General features: G+C 31.6%; 1 protein-coding gene, 1 long non-coding RNA gene and 1 pseudogene across 5 annotated transcripts; 2 read left to right on the plus strand and 1 right to left on the minus strand.

The window, feature by feature from the left end:
* Positions 1 to 1,869: 1,869 nt before the first annotated feature.
* Positions 1,870 to 2,492, plus strand: LOC145957833 (uncharacterized). Its single transcript, XM_083074237.1, has 2 exons — positions 1,870 to 2,054; positions 2,117 to 2,492. Exons 1-2 carry the CDS (start codon positions 1,870 to 1,872, stop codon positions 2,490 to 2,492), a joined length of 561 nt encoding a protein of 186 aa, XP_082930363.1.
* A 7,170-nt stretch (positions 2,493 to 9,662) lies between these two features.
* On the plus strand, positions 9,663 to 12,972 carry LOC109818096 (uncharacterized; annotated as a pseudogene). Its single transcript, XR_014433875.1, has 4 exons — positions 9,663 to 9,904; positions 9,988 to 10,063; positions 10,414 to 10,911; positions 10,992 to 12,972. The product of XR_014433875.1 is annotated as an uncharacterized LOC109818096 (transcript).
* On the minus strand, positions 12,597 to 16,115 carry LOC145958226 (uncharacterized). 3 transcript variants are annotated; one of them, XR_014433877.1, is made up of 5 exons: positions 15,818 to 16,115; positions 15,651 to 15,714; positions 13,948 to 14,134; positions 13,582 to 13,715; positions 12,597 to 12,808 (listed from the first exon to the last, which is right to left on the minus strand). It is a non-coding gene; the product is annotated as an uncharacterized LOC145958226 (long non-coding RNA). The 3 variants fall into 3 exon arrangements; XR_014433878.1 differs by lacking the exon at positions 13,582 to 13,715 and having other exon boundaries at positions 15,818 to 16,114; XR_014433876.1 differs by lacking the exons at positions 12,597 to 12,808; positions 13,582 to 13,715 and having other exon boundaries at positions 13,901 to 14,134; positions 15,818 to 16,111.
* Positions 16,116 to 16,477: the final 362 nt, after the last annotated feature.

The following is a 16,477-nucleotide window of genomic DNA, read 5'->3' on the forward strand; positions in this document are numbered from 1 at the left end:
TACCAACCCCAGAATTCTAATTTTATCAACCAAGGGAATCCTTACCAAACTTCTGGGGGATATCAACCAATCTCTAGAATTGAGCACGTTCAGTCTAGTGAGAAGTTACAAATGCTAGAGGAGAGGCTAAAGGTTGTGGAAGGAGGTAGCTATGATGTCGGTGAATTTGATAAATATAAAGTTTCCCCCAAAATATAGAGTTTCCCCTAAAATTCAAAGTGCCTGAATTTGATAAATATAAAGGAACAAGCTGTCCAAAGAATCACATAACCATGTATTGTAGAAAGATGGCAGCATATGCTCGCGATGATAAGTTACTTATTCATTGTTTTCAGGATTCGTTAACTGGGGCAGCTTTGAATTGGTATATGCATCTTGAACGGGCCTATATCTGTTCTTGGAAGGATTTAGCTGATGCTTTCCTTAAACAATATAAATATAATCTTGACATGGTTCCAGATAGGTTTGCACTACGTAACATGTCTAAAAAAGATGGTGAAACGTTTAAGGAATATGCTTAGAGGTGGAGAGAAGTGGCAGCACAAGTAGAACCTCATTTGTCTGATAGAGAAGCGGTAGCCTTGTTCATTGATACTTTACAAGCACCGTTCTATGATAAAATGATTGGGAATATTTCATCAAATTTCTCTGATATAGTCATCATCGGGGAAAGAATTGAGAATGGCATGAGGAGTGGGAAGATTGTGGTTGACTCTAGTGAAATAGCTAGTTCAAGAAAATTTTCAAATGGTGCAGAAAGAAAAAGGAAGGAGATACAAATGCAGTGACATTCAACTCCCCTAGGTTACCTAACAACCAACCTCCTTATTTCTACATCCCTCACAAGGTCTACCCAAATATCACTGCCATCTCATCATATCCTCACCAACCTATCCATCAAGATCTACAAGCTTCACTGGCAACACCTACTGCACGACCACCTCAATCTACCCAGCCATGGAACCAAAATTCTAGCCATGTGAGGTCACAAAATACCCAAGATCGGAAACCAATTGAGTTTGACCCTATCCCTATGTCCTATACTAAGTTGTTCCCTCTCTTACTACAAAATTCACTAGTAGTACCTTGTCCGATGAAGCCTGTAGAACCACCATATCCTAGAGGATACGACGTTAATTCCAAATGTGATTATCATGCGGGAGCTATTGGTCACTCCCTTGAAAATTGCAGAGCACTAAAAGTTAAAGTACAAAGTTTGACTAAGGCTGGGTGGTTAAACTTTAAAGAGGATAATCCTAATATTGGGAACAACCCTCTACCAGGTCATGGAGGGCCGACAGTTAATTTTGTTGAGGAGAGTTGATGGGATCCCTATCAGTGATCTGCGAGAAATCTTTTGAAGTGCGGGGTTTGAGTTTCCAAACTCAATGGCTGTTGTTGAGTAAGACTCTCGTGAGGACAAACATGCTAGTCTGGTTCACGCTTGTCCATGGAATATGGGACTTAATAATTGGGAGATTATCAAGCTGCTTGTGGTTTTTAATTCAAATTTTAAGTAATTTTCTTGTAATGTCAGTCTTATTGCTCTGTCCAAGGCTTTAAGATTTATTTATTTGAATAAGGGCTCATGTATTTCCTTTTAAATATTAAATAAAATGCATTCATTCTTCTTTCATCTCTTACCCTTTCCTTTCTCCATAACCTCAAAAATGCATTCACTCATCTTTCACCTCTTACCTCTTCCTTTTTCCTTAATCTCTTTATCAATCTTTTCTTAACTTTAAAGAACGTAGAAAAATGTGCTTGAAAGTGACAATGCTAGTGTTGCACCAAATAATTTTGATTGTGCAGTTAATCAAACTTGTGAGGACATAGAAAATGATTAATTTAAATATGTGAAGAAATGTCATGAATGCCAGATATATGCTGATAACATCAATGATCCGCCAACTTCTCTTAATGTTTTGTCACCACCTTGGCTATTTTCGATGTGGGGAATGGATGTTTGGTCCCATTGAGATGAAAGCATCAAATGGACATCGCTTCATTCAGGTTGTTATTGACTATTTTACCAAATGGGTTGAAGCCACTTCGTATGCCCATGTGTGAATTAAGCAGAATCATTACTGATAGAATTAGGTGTTCAACTCCATAGCTTTTCCCCATATCGCCCAAAGATGAACGGTGCAGTTGAAGCCGCAAACAAGAACATCAAGAGGATCATCCAGAAAATGGTGGTGACATACAAAAATTGGCATGAGATGCTTCCATTTGCTTTACATGAATATCGTACCTTAGTTCGAACCTCAACTGGGGCAACCCCATTTTTCTTAGTTTATGAAATGGAAGCAGTCCTTCCAATTGATGTTGAAATTTCATCTTTGAGAGTATTAACGGAAGCCAAATTAGGAGAAGCAGAACGGGTCCAAATCCGTTTGAATCAATTAAATCTTATTGAGGAGAAAAGGTTGAATGAAATTTGTCATGGCCAATTATACAAAAAAAAAACGCTCACTAGATTGAAAACCTGAAAGGACAATCTAAGCAAAAGTTAGAGCAACCTGCTAGATTGAAAACTTGAAAGTGCAATCTAGGTAAAAGTTAGAGTAACCCGCTAGATTGAAAACTTGAAAGAGCAATCTAGGCAAAAATTAGGGTCAACAAGAAAAAAAAAGGCCCGCTAGGTTCAAAACTCAAAAGAGCAATCTAGACAAAAATTAGGGTAAAAAAAAACACAACAAAAAAAAACAAAAACAAAACAAAAAAAGAGAGCTGGTTAGATTGAAAACCTGAAAAGGCGATCTAAGCAAATTCAGAGCGACATCAATTGGGGCAAGCCATGGCAGAGCTGAAAACTGGGGCAAATGCATTGAATTATCCTCTAAAGTTTATTGGCGAGCAATCAAGATTATTGAACTGCAGTACTAGCATTGTTCATCTGGAAAGTGTCATTCACATAACAGTTACCTCCCATTGCTATCGTTGTATATATTTGTCATTCTTGTCATACAATGACTTCCTTTATAAACACATTTCTTTCTTGAATAAGATTATCATATTCCCTTGCTGTCAATTCTCCTTGCATTTTTTGATAATATATTGAAAGGAAATGCATGTTACATGTTAAAAATTCAAGACATTACGAATTATTTTTGAGTTTTAAAAGCTATAGTACGCTTGATAATTTCTTGATGAGTGTTACAAAGCGCAACCAACAGGATAACGTTTCAACTCATAAGTACTTACAACAGCTTAAGGGTAACCCAAGAGAATAACCGACTATCATTCCAGTCAAAAGTATCCAAAGGCCTCACTCATCTATGATCCTGGGCTGTATGTCACGATGAGGAAATTCTGAAAAATAAAGCAAAAGCAAAAACAAAAAGGGAAATAAACAAAAGTTTAAGTCTTGAAAGTTGTGTCTCATAACATTTTGCATCATATCACCATTGCATCACATTTCATTTGCATCTCTTGCTTCCTAGAACTTATGACGTAGAGTTTTTAGGCTAAGCACCTACTTCACATTTGACTTTCTATTTAAGTCCAGTATCTTCCTGGTACAAGTTGCATTTTCTTTTGTATAAGCCCAGTATCTGCCTGACACCAATTACATTTTTCTTTTTAAGCCCAGTATCTGCCTGACACCAGTTATATTTTTCTTTTAAAGCCCAGTATCTGTCTGGCACCAGTTATATTTTTCTTTTAAAGCCAATATCTACCTGGCACAAGTTATATTTTTCTTTTGTATAAGCCCAATATCTACCTGGCACAAGTTACATTTTTCTTTTGTATAAGTCCAGTACTTACGTGGCACAAGTTACAATTTCTTTTGTATAAGCCCAGTATTTACCTGGCGCGACCCATCGACTAATCCAGCATAAGCATTTGGTCAATCCAATATCAACATTCAATCAATCCAGCACCAACATTTGATTGAATTGGCACCAACAATATGTCGATACAACACAAGCATTCGACCACTCCAGCATTAGCATTCAGTTCATCAACATTCAATCAATCCAGCACCAGCATTTGATTGAATTGGCACCAACAATTGGTCGATACAACACAAGCATTCGACCACTCCAGCATTAGCATTCAGTTCATCAACATTCAATCAATCCAGCACCAGCATTTGATTGAATTGCCACCAACAACCGGTCGATACAGCACAAACATTCGACCATTCCATCAAGCACAAATATTCGGTTAATCAAGCACAAGCATTCAACTACTTCAACATAAGCATTCGATGGATCCAGCACAAGCATTCGATCACTCCATCAAACATTGACATTCGGTTGATCAAGCACAAGCATTCAACCACTTCAGCATTGGCATTCGATTGATCAAGCACAAGCATTCAACTACTTCAGCATAAGCATTTGGTCGATCCAACACAAGCATTCGACCACTCCATCAAACTTGACATTCGGTTGATCAAGCACAAACATTCAACCCCTCCAGCACAAGCATTCAACATTAACATTCGGTTGATCCAACACTAACACTTGATGATCCCAACACAACATTCTAGCATCGGACTGTTCAAGCAAAAGCATTGAATCTTTCAAGAATTTACTTCATCAACAATAGGAGCTATGTCTTGGGTAGCTGGATAAAATTAATTCACATATTTATTTTTTTCTTATCACAAATGATCTAAATTACCTTATTTAGATTATTTAATAAGAAATAAATAAAGAGGGGCAACTGTGAATAATCAATTTTATCCAGACTCACAAAAATAATGAAATGGACATCTACTATGAAGAGGAGGAGCTCTCAAAGTATGGACGTGACAACAAGGAAGTTTGAAGCAAAAAAAAAATCAGTAGCCCAGAACGGCCCGTTCCAAATTCGGAACAGGCCGTTCCTAGTTAAAAAAAAGCACAACAACCCTAATTGAGAACGGGCCATTCCAAAATGGGAACGGGCCGTTCCGAGTCAGTTAAAAGGCCTAAATTTCCTTATCTGGAACGAGCCGTTCTGAATTTCAGAACGGGTCGTTGCGCGTTTAGAATGAGCCATTTTGAATTTAGAACGGGCCGTTCCAGTTTCACATTTAGCTCGTAACGGAATGATCCAGAACGGGCCGTTCCGGTTTTGGAACGGGCCGTTCTAGTCAGGTTTGACGTCTATAAATAGACATCTCGGGCACTGTTTTCAGGGCTAGAAAATTTCGTCTGAGACTCCTTAGAGCTCAAAATTTCTCTTTTTCTCTCCTCTATATTTCTTGAGATTTTGTGAGGAATATTGTAGTGTGTTAGGTTGCCAAAAAGCGCCTAATAGATCGTTATATTCGAAGATTCAACAAGTTCAAGCATCTCATTTGGTATCATTTCTTTTCGTTTTATTATTTATTTATTTATTCTTTTATTCTTTTATTTATTATTATTTTTTATTTATTTTTATTATTTAATAATTACATGTACATAGTGAATATGATTTGTTGTCTTTAAAATAATTGTTTAAAAAAATATTTATTATACAACAAATAACAATGTTAATTGAATAACATTTTTATCTCTAGCATTATTTGGTTCTAGGGGTTTAATGACTAGTCATTTGCTAGCTTAAACTCTCCTGTACAAAATTTCTTTTTTTTAAAAAAATAAAGATATGTTGCAACCAATAACGTTAATTAAGTAGCACTTCTATTTTTAACGTTATTGGAGGGACTTATTGATTAGCCATTTGCTAACTTGAATCCCTATGCAAAATCTATTTCTTTAGATAAAAATATTCATGTATATTTATTTTTATGGTTAATGATATTAATTGAGTAGCACTTCTACCCTTTAATATCATGTAAATCATAAAAGTTAATAGAATAATTATTCATTGTCCTAAGCTTTAAGCATAATTTAGTATCAACAAATAAAAATCAATAACATTGACTGAATAACAATTTTATCTTTCATGTTATTGGAAGGGTTTATTGATTAGTCATTTGCTAATCTAAATCCCTATAATTTTCTAATAAAAATACAATATATATATATATATATTTCTGAGAAGTAAATTAAATATTTATAAATTTATATAATTTTGCGCAATTAATTAAAAGTACTGTTTTTACAGGCGTCGTAGGGTGCTAATACCTTCCCTACACGTAATCGACTCCCGAACCCAACTTTAATTTTAAAATAATCTATTAAAGAGTTTTTCAATATTTTTTCCTTAAAATAAAATATTGGTGGCGGCTCCATTAAAAAAAAAAGTTACCGTCATCCCGTTGTGATCCCGGTTACGACACATCAGATGCCGCATTTTTTTTGTTTGACAATTATTTTTCATGTTGAGATGAATCTCATTTTGATCTATTCCAAAGCAACACCCCTCATACTTTTTGGTTCAACATGAAAGAACCAAAAAATTTTCACATGCAATTTTCTTCTATATTAGTGTTCTATTTTTGTTTTTTTTGTAAAGTATCTTAAACTTTATTTAAAAAAATATATGTATATATATAATTATTATATTTTTATTTTATATATATTATATTATACTTTACTCGGTCTTTTATTTATGTGCATTTCATTTTTTAATAATAAAAAATTTGTTAATAATAAGACCGACTAATAATATTAATATCAAAATATAAAATAATAATAATATTATTATTATTAATTCAAATATACTTAATAATAAAATAAATAACATTCATATTATATTATAAAATTCATACCATTTTAGTAATTACACATTTGAAACTACTTTTAATTACTATCTTCCAAACAAGTTTTTATTATGATAAAAGTACTTTTAGGATAAAGGTGTCCAAACATGAATCAAGTTAATTGAATTCACTTTTAACTTCAGTGCAATTCAACTTAACTTTATAATTATAATTTAAATACACACTTAATTACAATCAATTCACATGATAGAGACTCACATATAAATTTGCTAGAGTAATTTTCACTAGGCTATGTTGAATTCCTGACTTTTTGGTCCAAGGGGGCCTTTATGGAAACTTACTACATAAATAGATTGTTTTTAAGCATATTATCAGTCTAGAATAGTCAATGGGTTGTCATTGGTCAACATAGTACCACCTCCTGTCACATAATTTTTATTAAAAAAAATGGCTCAAAAAAAGAAGTGGAGTCGTATAAAACGAGTGTTGCTACCTACAACTGGAAGTTTTATTTTTAAAATAATAGTGCCGTTACCCCCAACAAAAGATTAGTACAATATTGAACTGTACTAGTGCTACTACCTCTACTGGAGGACTAGTATAGTATCTAATTGTACTAATGTTGCTACCCAATAAGGATCTTATTTTAATTTATTTTTTTTAATTCAAGTCTCGGTATTCAACTTGGGATATATATATTTTTTTTATGTAAGTGTCGTTGCCCACTTTTTGACATCATTTGTTTTTAAAGTTGAAGTACCGCTATTCAAAGTTGGACATCATTTTTTTATTATTAAATATTTAAAATAAATAAAAAATAATCCTCTAATAGGTGTCAATAATTCTAAAAACAAAAATTTACTTAATTATATACATGTGAATTGTGATAATAATAAGTGCAAATAATTAATAGGTATTAAATTTGACATTAAGTTATTTTATAATGTTATTTTTAATTTTAATATAAATTTAAGTCTGTAATGTTTTTAATTAAAATTAATTTTAAAATTTTAAATAAAAAATTATCATATAAGTAAAATAATTTAAAATAAAATAGGAAATTGGTCCCCAACACTTAAAGATAATGTATGAAGAATAAAAAAAATGGTTCCCAGATGTAGGCAGCAAAACTTTAACATAAATAGAAAAAAAATTCCCAAAGTTGAATAATAGGACTTGAGTTAAAAAAATAAATTAAAATATGATCTCCCAAGGAGGATAGTGACACTAGTACACTCAAACATTGTACTAGTCTCCTAATGATGATAACGACACTAGTACAGTTAGAGATTATACTAGTCTCCTAATGGGGGTAGCAACACTCATACAGTCAAACACTGTACTAATCCTCTAATAGGGATAGTGACACTTGTACCAACATTGTGTTAGTCCCCCATTAAGAATAACGACACTATTATTTTTTAAAAAAGTTAAATTCATCCCTCATTAACAGTAGCAACATTAGTACAATTTAACACTACATGGCTCATTCGACTTTAGCTCCACTTCTTCTGAGCTATCTTTCAAAAAAAAAACGTGATAGGAGGTGACACTATGTTGACCAACGACACCCTATTGACTATTCCAAATTGGTAATATGTTTAAGGCTTAAATATGTTTTTAGTCCCTCAAATTTAAGACAAAATTAGTTTTGGTCCCTCAAATTTAAAATTGTTATTTTTAGTCCCTGTAATTTTCAAAAGTCTTTTTTTAGTCCCTTAGGTTACTAATAACGTATTTGAAAGTGACTAATTAAGACAATTATGCAATATCAATCGGATTTAATGTGATATTTTCACTAACAGGGACACCAATAGGTAGATTTTATGCAATAATATTTGATAAATTTCTTAGCAAAATTTGAATATAAGGACTAAAATAAGATTTTTTAAAATTATAGGGACTAAAAACAACAATTTTAAATTTGAGGGACCAAAAACAAAATTACGCTAAATTTGAGGGACTAAAAACATATTTAAGCCTATGTTTAAAAACAATCACATTTATGTAATAAGTTTTTATAAAAATCCTATTGGGTCAAAAAGCCTGAATTCCCCAACTAGTTGATAGATTTTTTTTTATTTGATAAATGTGTACTCCAAGTTAATTCCATGTAAAGAATTTTAAAATTTTTAGAATTTGAGTTAATTTGATTTTAGTTTTCATCATTCTTTAAATATTCTGTTTGTACAATTACTATTAACTATAATTTTAAAAATTATTATCAGATAATACTTAATAATTTAAAATATAATTTTGAATATTCATTAATTAAAAAAGTTATTAATATTTTTTATGTCAACTTAGAAAAAAGAGGGGTAAGAGAAAAAAGAATTTAAATTTTTTACTTTTTGAAGAAAATTTGAAATTCTACATCTTTAAATTTTTTTTACAAATGTTTAAATTTCAATTTTTTTATTTATAAATTATGTATCCAAACAAAATATTCTACAGTAAAAGATTTAATTTTTAAAAAAAATTCATTTACTCTATTAAAATCCCCTTATTCAAATATATTTTACATTAACATTAACCAAGTTGAGAGAAATGTTTATAAAAGATCATGTATTATTTTGAGTGATTTTGATCGATAAGAACTATACGTTAATGAAAGGGATATAGAGGAAGAGAATTCCAACTGTCACAGAACAAAGCTCCTACAGAGGCACTAATACCCTCTGTCCATAACAAACTTCTAACGATTTATTTGAGTAAACTTCTCCACTAACACATCTAAGAAGGAAAAATAAGATGAAAAAATGGCACGATCTTGTCATAAGCTTATTATGCATAAACTATTTTGTAAAAATAAAAAAAAAATTCAACTAACTTTTTCAAAATCTTATTTTTAACTTACGCATAAAGAAGTTTTTAACTTATGAAAAAACTTATTTCAATTTTTTTTTTCTATAAAAAGCTTATGGAAAAGTTTATCCAAACAGACTTTAATTGCAGAAAATGATATAAGCAGGGGCGGAACTATGAAGGGACAGGGGAGCCGTGGCTCCCCCAAAACTTTTATATATTTATTTATTTTTTTATATATTTTTTAATATTATATTTATTTATTATAATAAAAATAAAAAACTTTCTAACTTCTCAAATACGTTTCACGTCACCTCCATTTCATTCAAACAGGTTCTATGTAGCTGCTTCTCATTCACGCTCCTGGCCTGGGTACCCCGTTCCAAGTGCCCGAGTTTTGGCAGCATAAAAACACTACTTGCAGTACAAGTAATGTAGTGCATCCAGTTAGAATCAGAACTACAAGCCCAACAAGATTTCCAATTGAAGAAGGTAAGTCATATATACCACTATCACTCATATCAAGTTCCCGAATTTTTTTTATCTTTCCTAAAGTTTCTGGAAAACTCGAACAGGTTCTGCTCGCCCTTCCGATACGCTTCCGAAGAAAATCTTGTGGAGCTTCCCCTGATTCTCTCCTTTGCAGTTTTGGTAAATATGAATGAAGAATGATGAACAAATGCTTGATTCATAGTTTTAAAAATTGTATTGATTATCAAATCGATTAGAATATTAATTTCATTCCTTGTTAAGTAAACTAGTAATTTTGCCTACTTATATGAATTACTTGTTGAAAATGTTGAAAACTTTGGTTGAAGTAAACTAGTAGTTTGTTCATGTGCTTATTAAGAATTTTAGAAAATTGAATTTGCTCAAAGTTTTGCATAGCTAGCTTAAGGAATATATAGTTTTGTATTTAATTATAGTAGTATATTGGTATGAGTTTTTGTATGTTTTGCATTGTGATAATTGTGAAAATATTTTTTTCCTTTTTTATATAGGTGAAAGGTGATAAATATATATTAGAAAAATTATGATAAAGAGTAAAAGAATTGATTCTTTTTTCAAGAGGAAGACTTGTGATAAAGATGAAAAAAATGCAACTTCTACGTCAAGTGAACTTGAGAAGTTTCCCAAGAATCCAAGAATTGAAGAAAATGATAAACAACTCTCAAAGGTTCCTAGAGTTACATATAATGAATTTGAAAATTCTTTGGAACGTGATCCAAGGAAACGCCCTCAAATTTGGCAATACCCATCAAATCAAACGGATGAGGTACGAAGGGCTTATCTAAAATGGGGTCCATATCAAATGCATTTAGAAAATTATCCTTTGTCTGGTAAAGAAGATCATCCAAGGAGATTTCAATACACTTGGTTTAGCATATTTCCTTCATGGTTAGAGTATTCGCCTTCAAAAGATGCTGCATATTGCTTGCCTTGCTATCTTTTTAGTAAACCAAGCGGACGCCTTGGTTCAGATGTTTTCATTGCTACAGGTGATTGAATTTGAATTCTAATTGGTAATGAGTTGATTATCATCAACAAGATTTAACTTTGTGGATTATTTTTTCTACAGGTTTTAAAAATTGGAGGAAAGTTAATAATGGAAAGAAGTGTGCATTTCTTAAACACATTGGGAAGGATCCTTGCTCACCACACAATAATGCAGTGAGAGCTTGTCAAGACTTGTTGAATCAAAATTGTCATATTAGGAATGTTTTTCATGTGCAAAGCTTAGATCAGATTATGAAGAATCGTTTGCGTCTCAAGACTTCAATTGATACGGTTCGTTATTTATCACTTCAAGCTTGTGCTTTTAGAGGTTATGATGAAACTAGTGAATCAAGGAACCAAGGTAATTTTCTTGAGATGATAAAACTAATTGCATCATACAATGATGAGGTTGCAAAAGTTGTGTTGGAAAATGCTCCATATAATTCCAAATATACTTCCCATAAAATTCAAAAAGAGATTGAATATTCTTTCTACTAAAGTGAAAAATCATATTCGTGAGGAAGTTGGAGATTCTAAGTTTTGTATAATTATTGATGAAGCTCGCGATGAATCAAAAAAGGAACAAATGACTCTTATTTTGAGATTTGTTGATAAAAATGGTTTTATACAAGAGCGGTTTTTTGATATTGTGCATGTTAAAGACACTACGGCATTAACTCTGAAGAATGAATTATGTGTTGTACTTTCTCGACATAACCTTAATGTTTCTAATATTCGTGGTCAAGGGTATGATGGTGCTAGTAATATGGAGGAGAATGGAATGGATTACAGGCATTATTCTTAAATGATTGTCCTTATGCATATTATGTTCATTGTTTTGCTCATCGGTTACAACTTGCCTTGGTTGCTGCATCAAGAGAAGTTATTCCAATTCATCAATTCTTTTCAAAATTGACTTTTATTGTGAATATTGTTTGCTCTTCTAGTAAGCGGCATGATGAGTTACAAGTTGCCAAGTTAAATGAAATTGCATATTTGCTAGAGATTGATGAGCTTGAAAATGGTAAAGGGGCAAATCAAATTTGTACTTTGAAACGAGCTGGGGATACTCGTTGGAGCTCCCATTTTTCTTCTATTTGTAGCTTGATAAATATGTATGATGCAACTTGTTCTGTTTTAGAAAAAATTATTGTTGATGGATCTACTTATTCTCAACGTGGGAATGCCGATAATGCTTACAAAAGCTTGACCTCATTTGAGTTTATATTGATCTTGCATTTGATGAGAGAAATTATGGGGATAACAGATGTTCTTTGTCAAGCTTTACAACAAAAATCTCAGGATGTAGTTAATGCTATGCATTTAGTTCGTTCTACAAAAACACTTATCCAAAACTTGAGAGAAGGTTGGGATAAGTTATTTAAAATGTGACATCTTTTTGTGAAAAACATGATATTGAGGTTCCTCAATTTAGTGTTTCTTATGTAGCAAGGCAAGGGCGCTCTCGTCACCAAAAAGATCATATTACAGTGGAGCATTATTTGAGAGTTGAAATATTCTTTGTTACAATTGATAAGCAATTACAGGAGTTGAATTGTAGATTTAATGACCAGGCAATGGAGTTATTAACTCTAAGCATGACATTGGTTCCTAAGGATGCTTATAAAGCTTTCAATATTGAAGACATTTGCACTCTTGTAGACAAATATTATCCCATGGATTTCAGTGAGCAAGAGAAAATTAATTTGCATTTCCAACTTCAACATTTCATTGTTGATGCTCGTCAAGATTCAAATTTGAAGAATTTATCAACAATGCAAGAGTTGTGTACATGTTTGGCAACAACAAAAAAGTCAGAAGTTTACTACTTGATTGATAGATTACTTCGTCTTATCATGACTCTTCCAGTTTCTACAGCTACAACTGAAAGATCTTTTTCTGCAATGAAAATAATCAAGATTAGGTTGAGAAATAAGATGGAAGCTGACTTTTTAGCAGATAGTATGATCGTTTATATTGAAAGGGATATTGCAACAAGTTTTAGTTCTGACTCAATTATTGAACATTTTAAGTCATTGAAAGAACGAAAAGCAGCACTTTAACTAAAGGTAACTTCTGTTTATGTTTATATTATTTTAAACTTTATGTTAGGCTTGCATTTAAAATTTTATATGTATATAATAATGTCAATATTTAATTTATGCAGCTGCTCCTGAATTTTGGCCCACCTAAAAGTAATTATTGGCTTTTAGATGATTCTTTTTGCTTGACTTGCATTGCACAATTTTGGGTATGCTGTGTGCAAATGATACTATACAATACAAGTAATTTGGGCTATGTTAAATATATTATTTTGGATCTCATAGCAGACAAGTGCACAACTTATCTTGGAATTTACTTCAACTACTTTGATTTTCTTTATTCCAGGTAACCTTTGGCATTTAATGATAGTCTTTTATGATTTAGATTTCATTATTCTACATGTTTATTTTGAGTAGAAAAAATGAGGAATTTTGTTATTTTTTTAATTAGTAAAAAATTTAATTTATCATAAAAAAATTAATTTGGCACCTCCAAATTTTTTATCCAAGTTCCGCCACTGGATATAAGGGTTTACGATGAAATTAACTACACCAGTTATTTATTATCATAAGCTTCTAAACACAAAGTAGGAACAGGGGAATAAAGTTAAGGGAACACGAAGCAAGTACCTAACGGAGGCATTCCTTGGAACAACATCCTCCATTTTACTATGGCAGATATTGAACAGCTTGACTAGTTGTTTCTGCACGTATTTTGAAAATATTGATGGTGACATGAAAATTCTTAATTGTTGTCAAATTAACTGCACCAAAACTAAAAGGCTCAAGGCCAGTTCAAGTGCTAAGACTATGTACTGAAAAATTATGCACTGCTGAAAAAAGAGGGAAAAATTAAGACTGAATTATTTATAGCTGGATTGAGTGTTATACGATTAAATTTGTCTATGGCTATATAACAGACAATTATATAGAACTAAAAACTGTTAGCTCATTGGAATTCAAAGTTAACACTATTAGATCATTTATAGTCCTCACCTCATTGGAATTAAGTGATTTTTCCAGCAAGAGTGAAGTATTATCTATAGCATCTTTCTGAATGTCTAATGCATATACATAACCATAATGAGAATCATCAGCAACCAAATTAAGCATTTATAAGGTGTCAAAACCATTGCCACAAGTGGCATCAATGACAGTGTCTCCTTTCTGGACAACATGTTTCCTGGTAGGAACAAGAAATATATCTATTAATTATTATCAAGGCTAAAGCACTACCATAACAAGTCGTATAGATAAATACGAGAATAATAACAAGCATAAGTAGCAAAATATATGTCAGTAAACTTATATGCAGAAGACCTGCCAAATAGAGTTCTGTAAAAAAATTGGATATTTTTAACTCAACCCAAGCTCCTCCTATAATCATGGAAACTGAAATGCATATATAACAGAAACCCTCTAAATCAAATAATAAAAAAAGAATTTTGCTAAAAGTTATTAGGATTTAGGACTACACAAAAAATAAAATTTCTCAGCATTCTATGTCTATGTGATACAAATGCAGCATGAGATGGATTCCAAGTGCAATACTTGCATAAATAATCGGTAATATACAATGTAATTTTCTAGTATCATACTCTCATAAAACATCTGCATATACATAATTTTAATTATTTAAGAAAAATACACAATCTATATATAATTAGGATAAAACTTATATGCAGTAGTGAAGTACCATAGGTGCTTTGGTGTTGTTCTCCATGTAGGAGAAAAGACAAAACTAAAAAAAGATGAGATTCTTTGAAATTCTTTATTAGTCAAAATTCAAGTTTGAAACTCCTGTTAATAACTTCTTTTTTGTTTTAGTTAACTTCAAAAAAATTGGAAAAAAAAAGAAGAAGAAAGAATTGGCTGTTGAGCCATATGAGACAGGAAATTCTAGAATTAGAATTTTATCTTAGTAATACACATAATAAAGGATTCTATTATATGTCAACATGTATTACTTAGTTAAAACTCTAATTATAATTGCAGAACAACACCAACAATGTACTATATATAAATTTTGTCCATATAATTACTTGTGACAACAAATAAATCACACAAAACAGTTTTAGATTAGTATTTCAGCCATGGTTATGAGAGAAAAATACAGCACATAAAAAAGTTTGAAATTTTGAGGAATACACTTATTTATCAATCATATCCCACCTTATTAGTATATGCCCCTCTACTAGAAGAAACAATAAAAACTCAAAAGTCAAAATTGAAAACTTTAAGGAAGTAAACATGAGAAGGCATTTTTGTAGAGAATCAAAAGCAGAACAGCCACAGAGGTTTTAGGAACATAATAATCTTGGACAACAACTGATTTATATCTCGATCCCTAATCTCAAAAACGGAAAAGCAAGCAATTTTTTTTGAAAACAGAAGCATTTCCAAACATAGGGTCTTCTCTGAAAGGACTTCTGGAAGAAAAAATAGGGAGAAAAATCCTTTCTTGACTCTGCTGGCATTCATTCTGCCTTCATCTTGAGATAAACTTATGCCCAAAATAAAAATAAGATTTTGAAAAAGTCAATAAGAGAGATTCTACAAATTAACTTATAAGTTACTAAGCCAATTTTAGTGTTTTAGAAACTTACTTTATTTTTCTTTCCAAATTTTCTCAAAGTGCTTTGGAAGAAATTTACCCAAAAATTCTCATAAAAAGATAAAGAAGTTCAATGAGTGCATACATGTGAGCAACGTCAGTTGCCCTCTTCTTTCCAAATAAATAGCTCACCACAGCGTCCTCCAATCCTGAAAAAAACACAGCAAAGATATTTGTAGAACATTATGCATATGGGTTCTTGACAGTGCCACAAAGAAAACATTTTGAGGCTAACAAAAGGGAAATGGGTACCTGAAAAGGGAGAAACTTTGGGGAAGGAAGAAGAGGAAGATTGAAGGTCACTGGCCACTGAAAAAAACCCATTTTGCTTAGTGGGTTTCCCATAGCAGCAACAAAATTTTCTGGAGCTGTAGCATAGGGTGGTGTTGAGTGTTTGACGCGGAACCAAAAAAAGAATCTCCGCGAAGAACAAGAAAGGGTGCTGTGACTGTGAGTGGCTAAAGAAGAGAAGCAAATCCTCAGCGACAACATTAGCTTTTAGACTATCAAAGTAATGTTAGTGTAGTGAACCGTAACATCTCTTGGGATGACTTAGTTATGGTTTTAATTTTATATGCTAAAATCTTAATTTACTTCTTTATAATATTTTTTAAGTTTTAATTTAGTCTTATTTTAATTTTTGAATTTAATTTAGTTTTATCTATTAAAAATATTAAAGTTTTAGCCTAATTTTATCCCTCATGTCTTAAATTAACTTGGTTCCAATAATTTTTTGGATATGAAATTTTTGTGTCTAGATTTTTTTAATTGTAAATTAACTCTTTTAGTTTTTAAAATTATGAAATGTTGGCCCACTATTAAAATATTTTTTAAAATTTTAAAAAAATATATTAAGGTACATGTGAGTGACACTGCTCGTATAAGAAACAATATTTTTTTTATTATAAATAT

The sequence above is a fragment of the Cajanus cajan genome, chromosome 5 (genome assembly GCF_000230855.2).
Source record: "Cajanus cajan strain Asha chromosome 5, NIPB_CcT2T_4, whole genome shotgun sequence".
Taxonomy (NCBI): domain Eukaryota; kingdom Viridiplantae; phylum Streptophyta; class Magnoliopsida; order Fabales; family Fabaceae; genus Cajanus; species Cajanus cajan.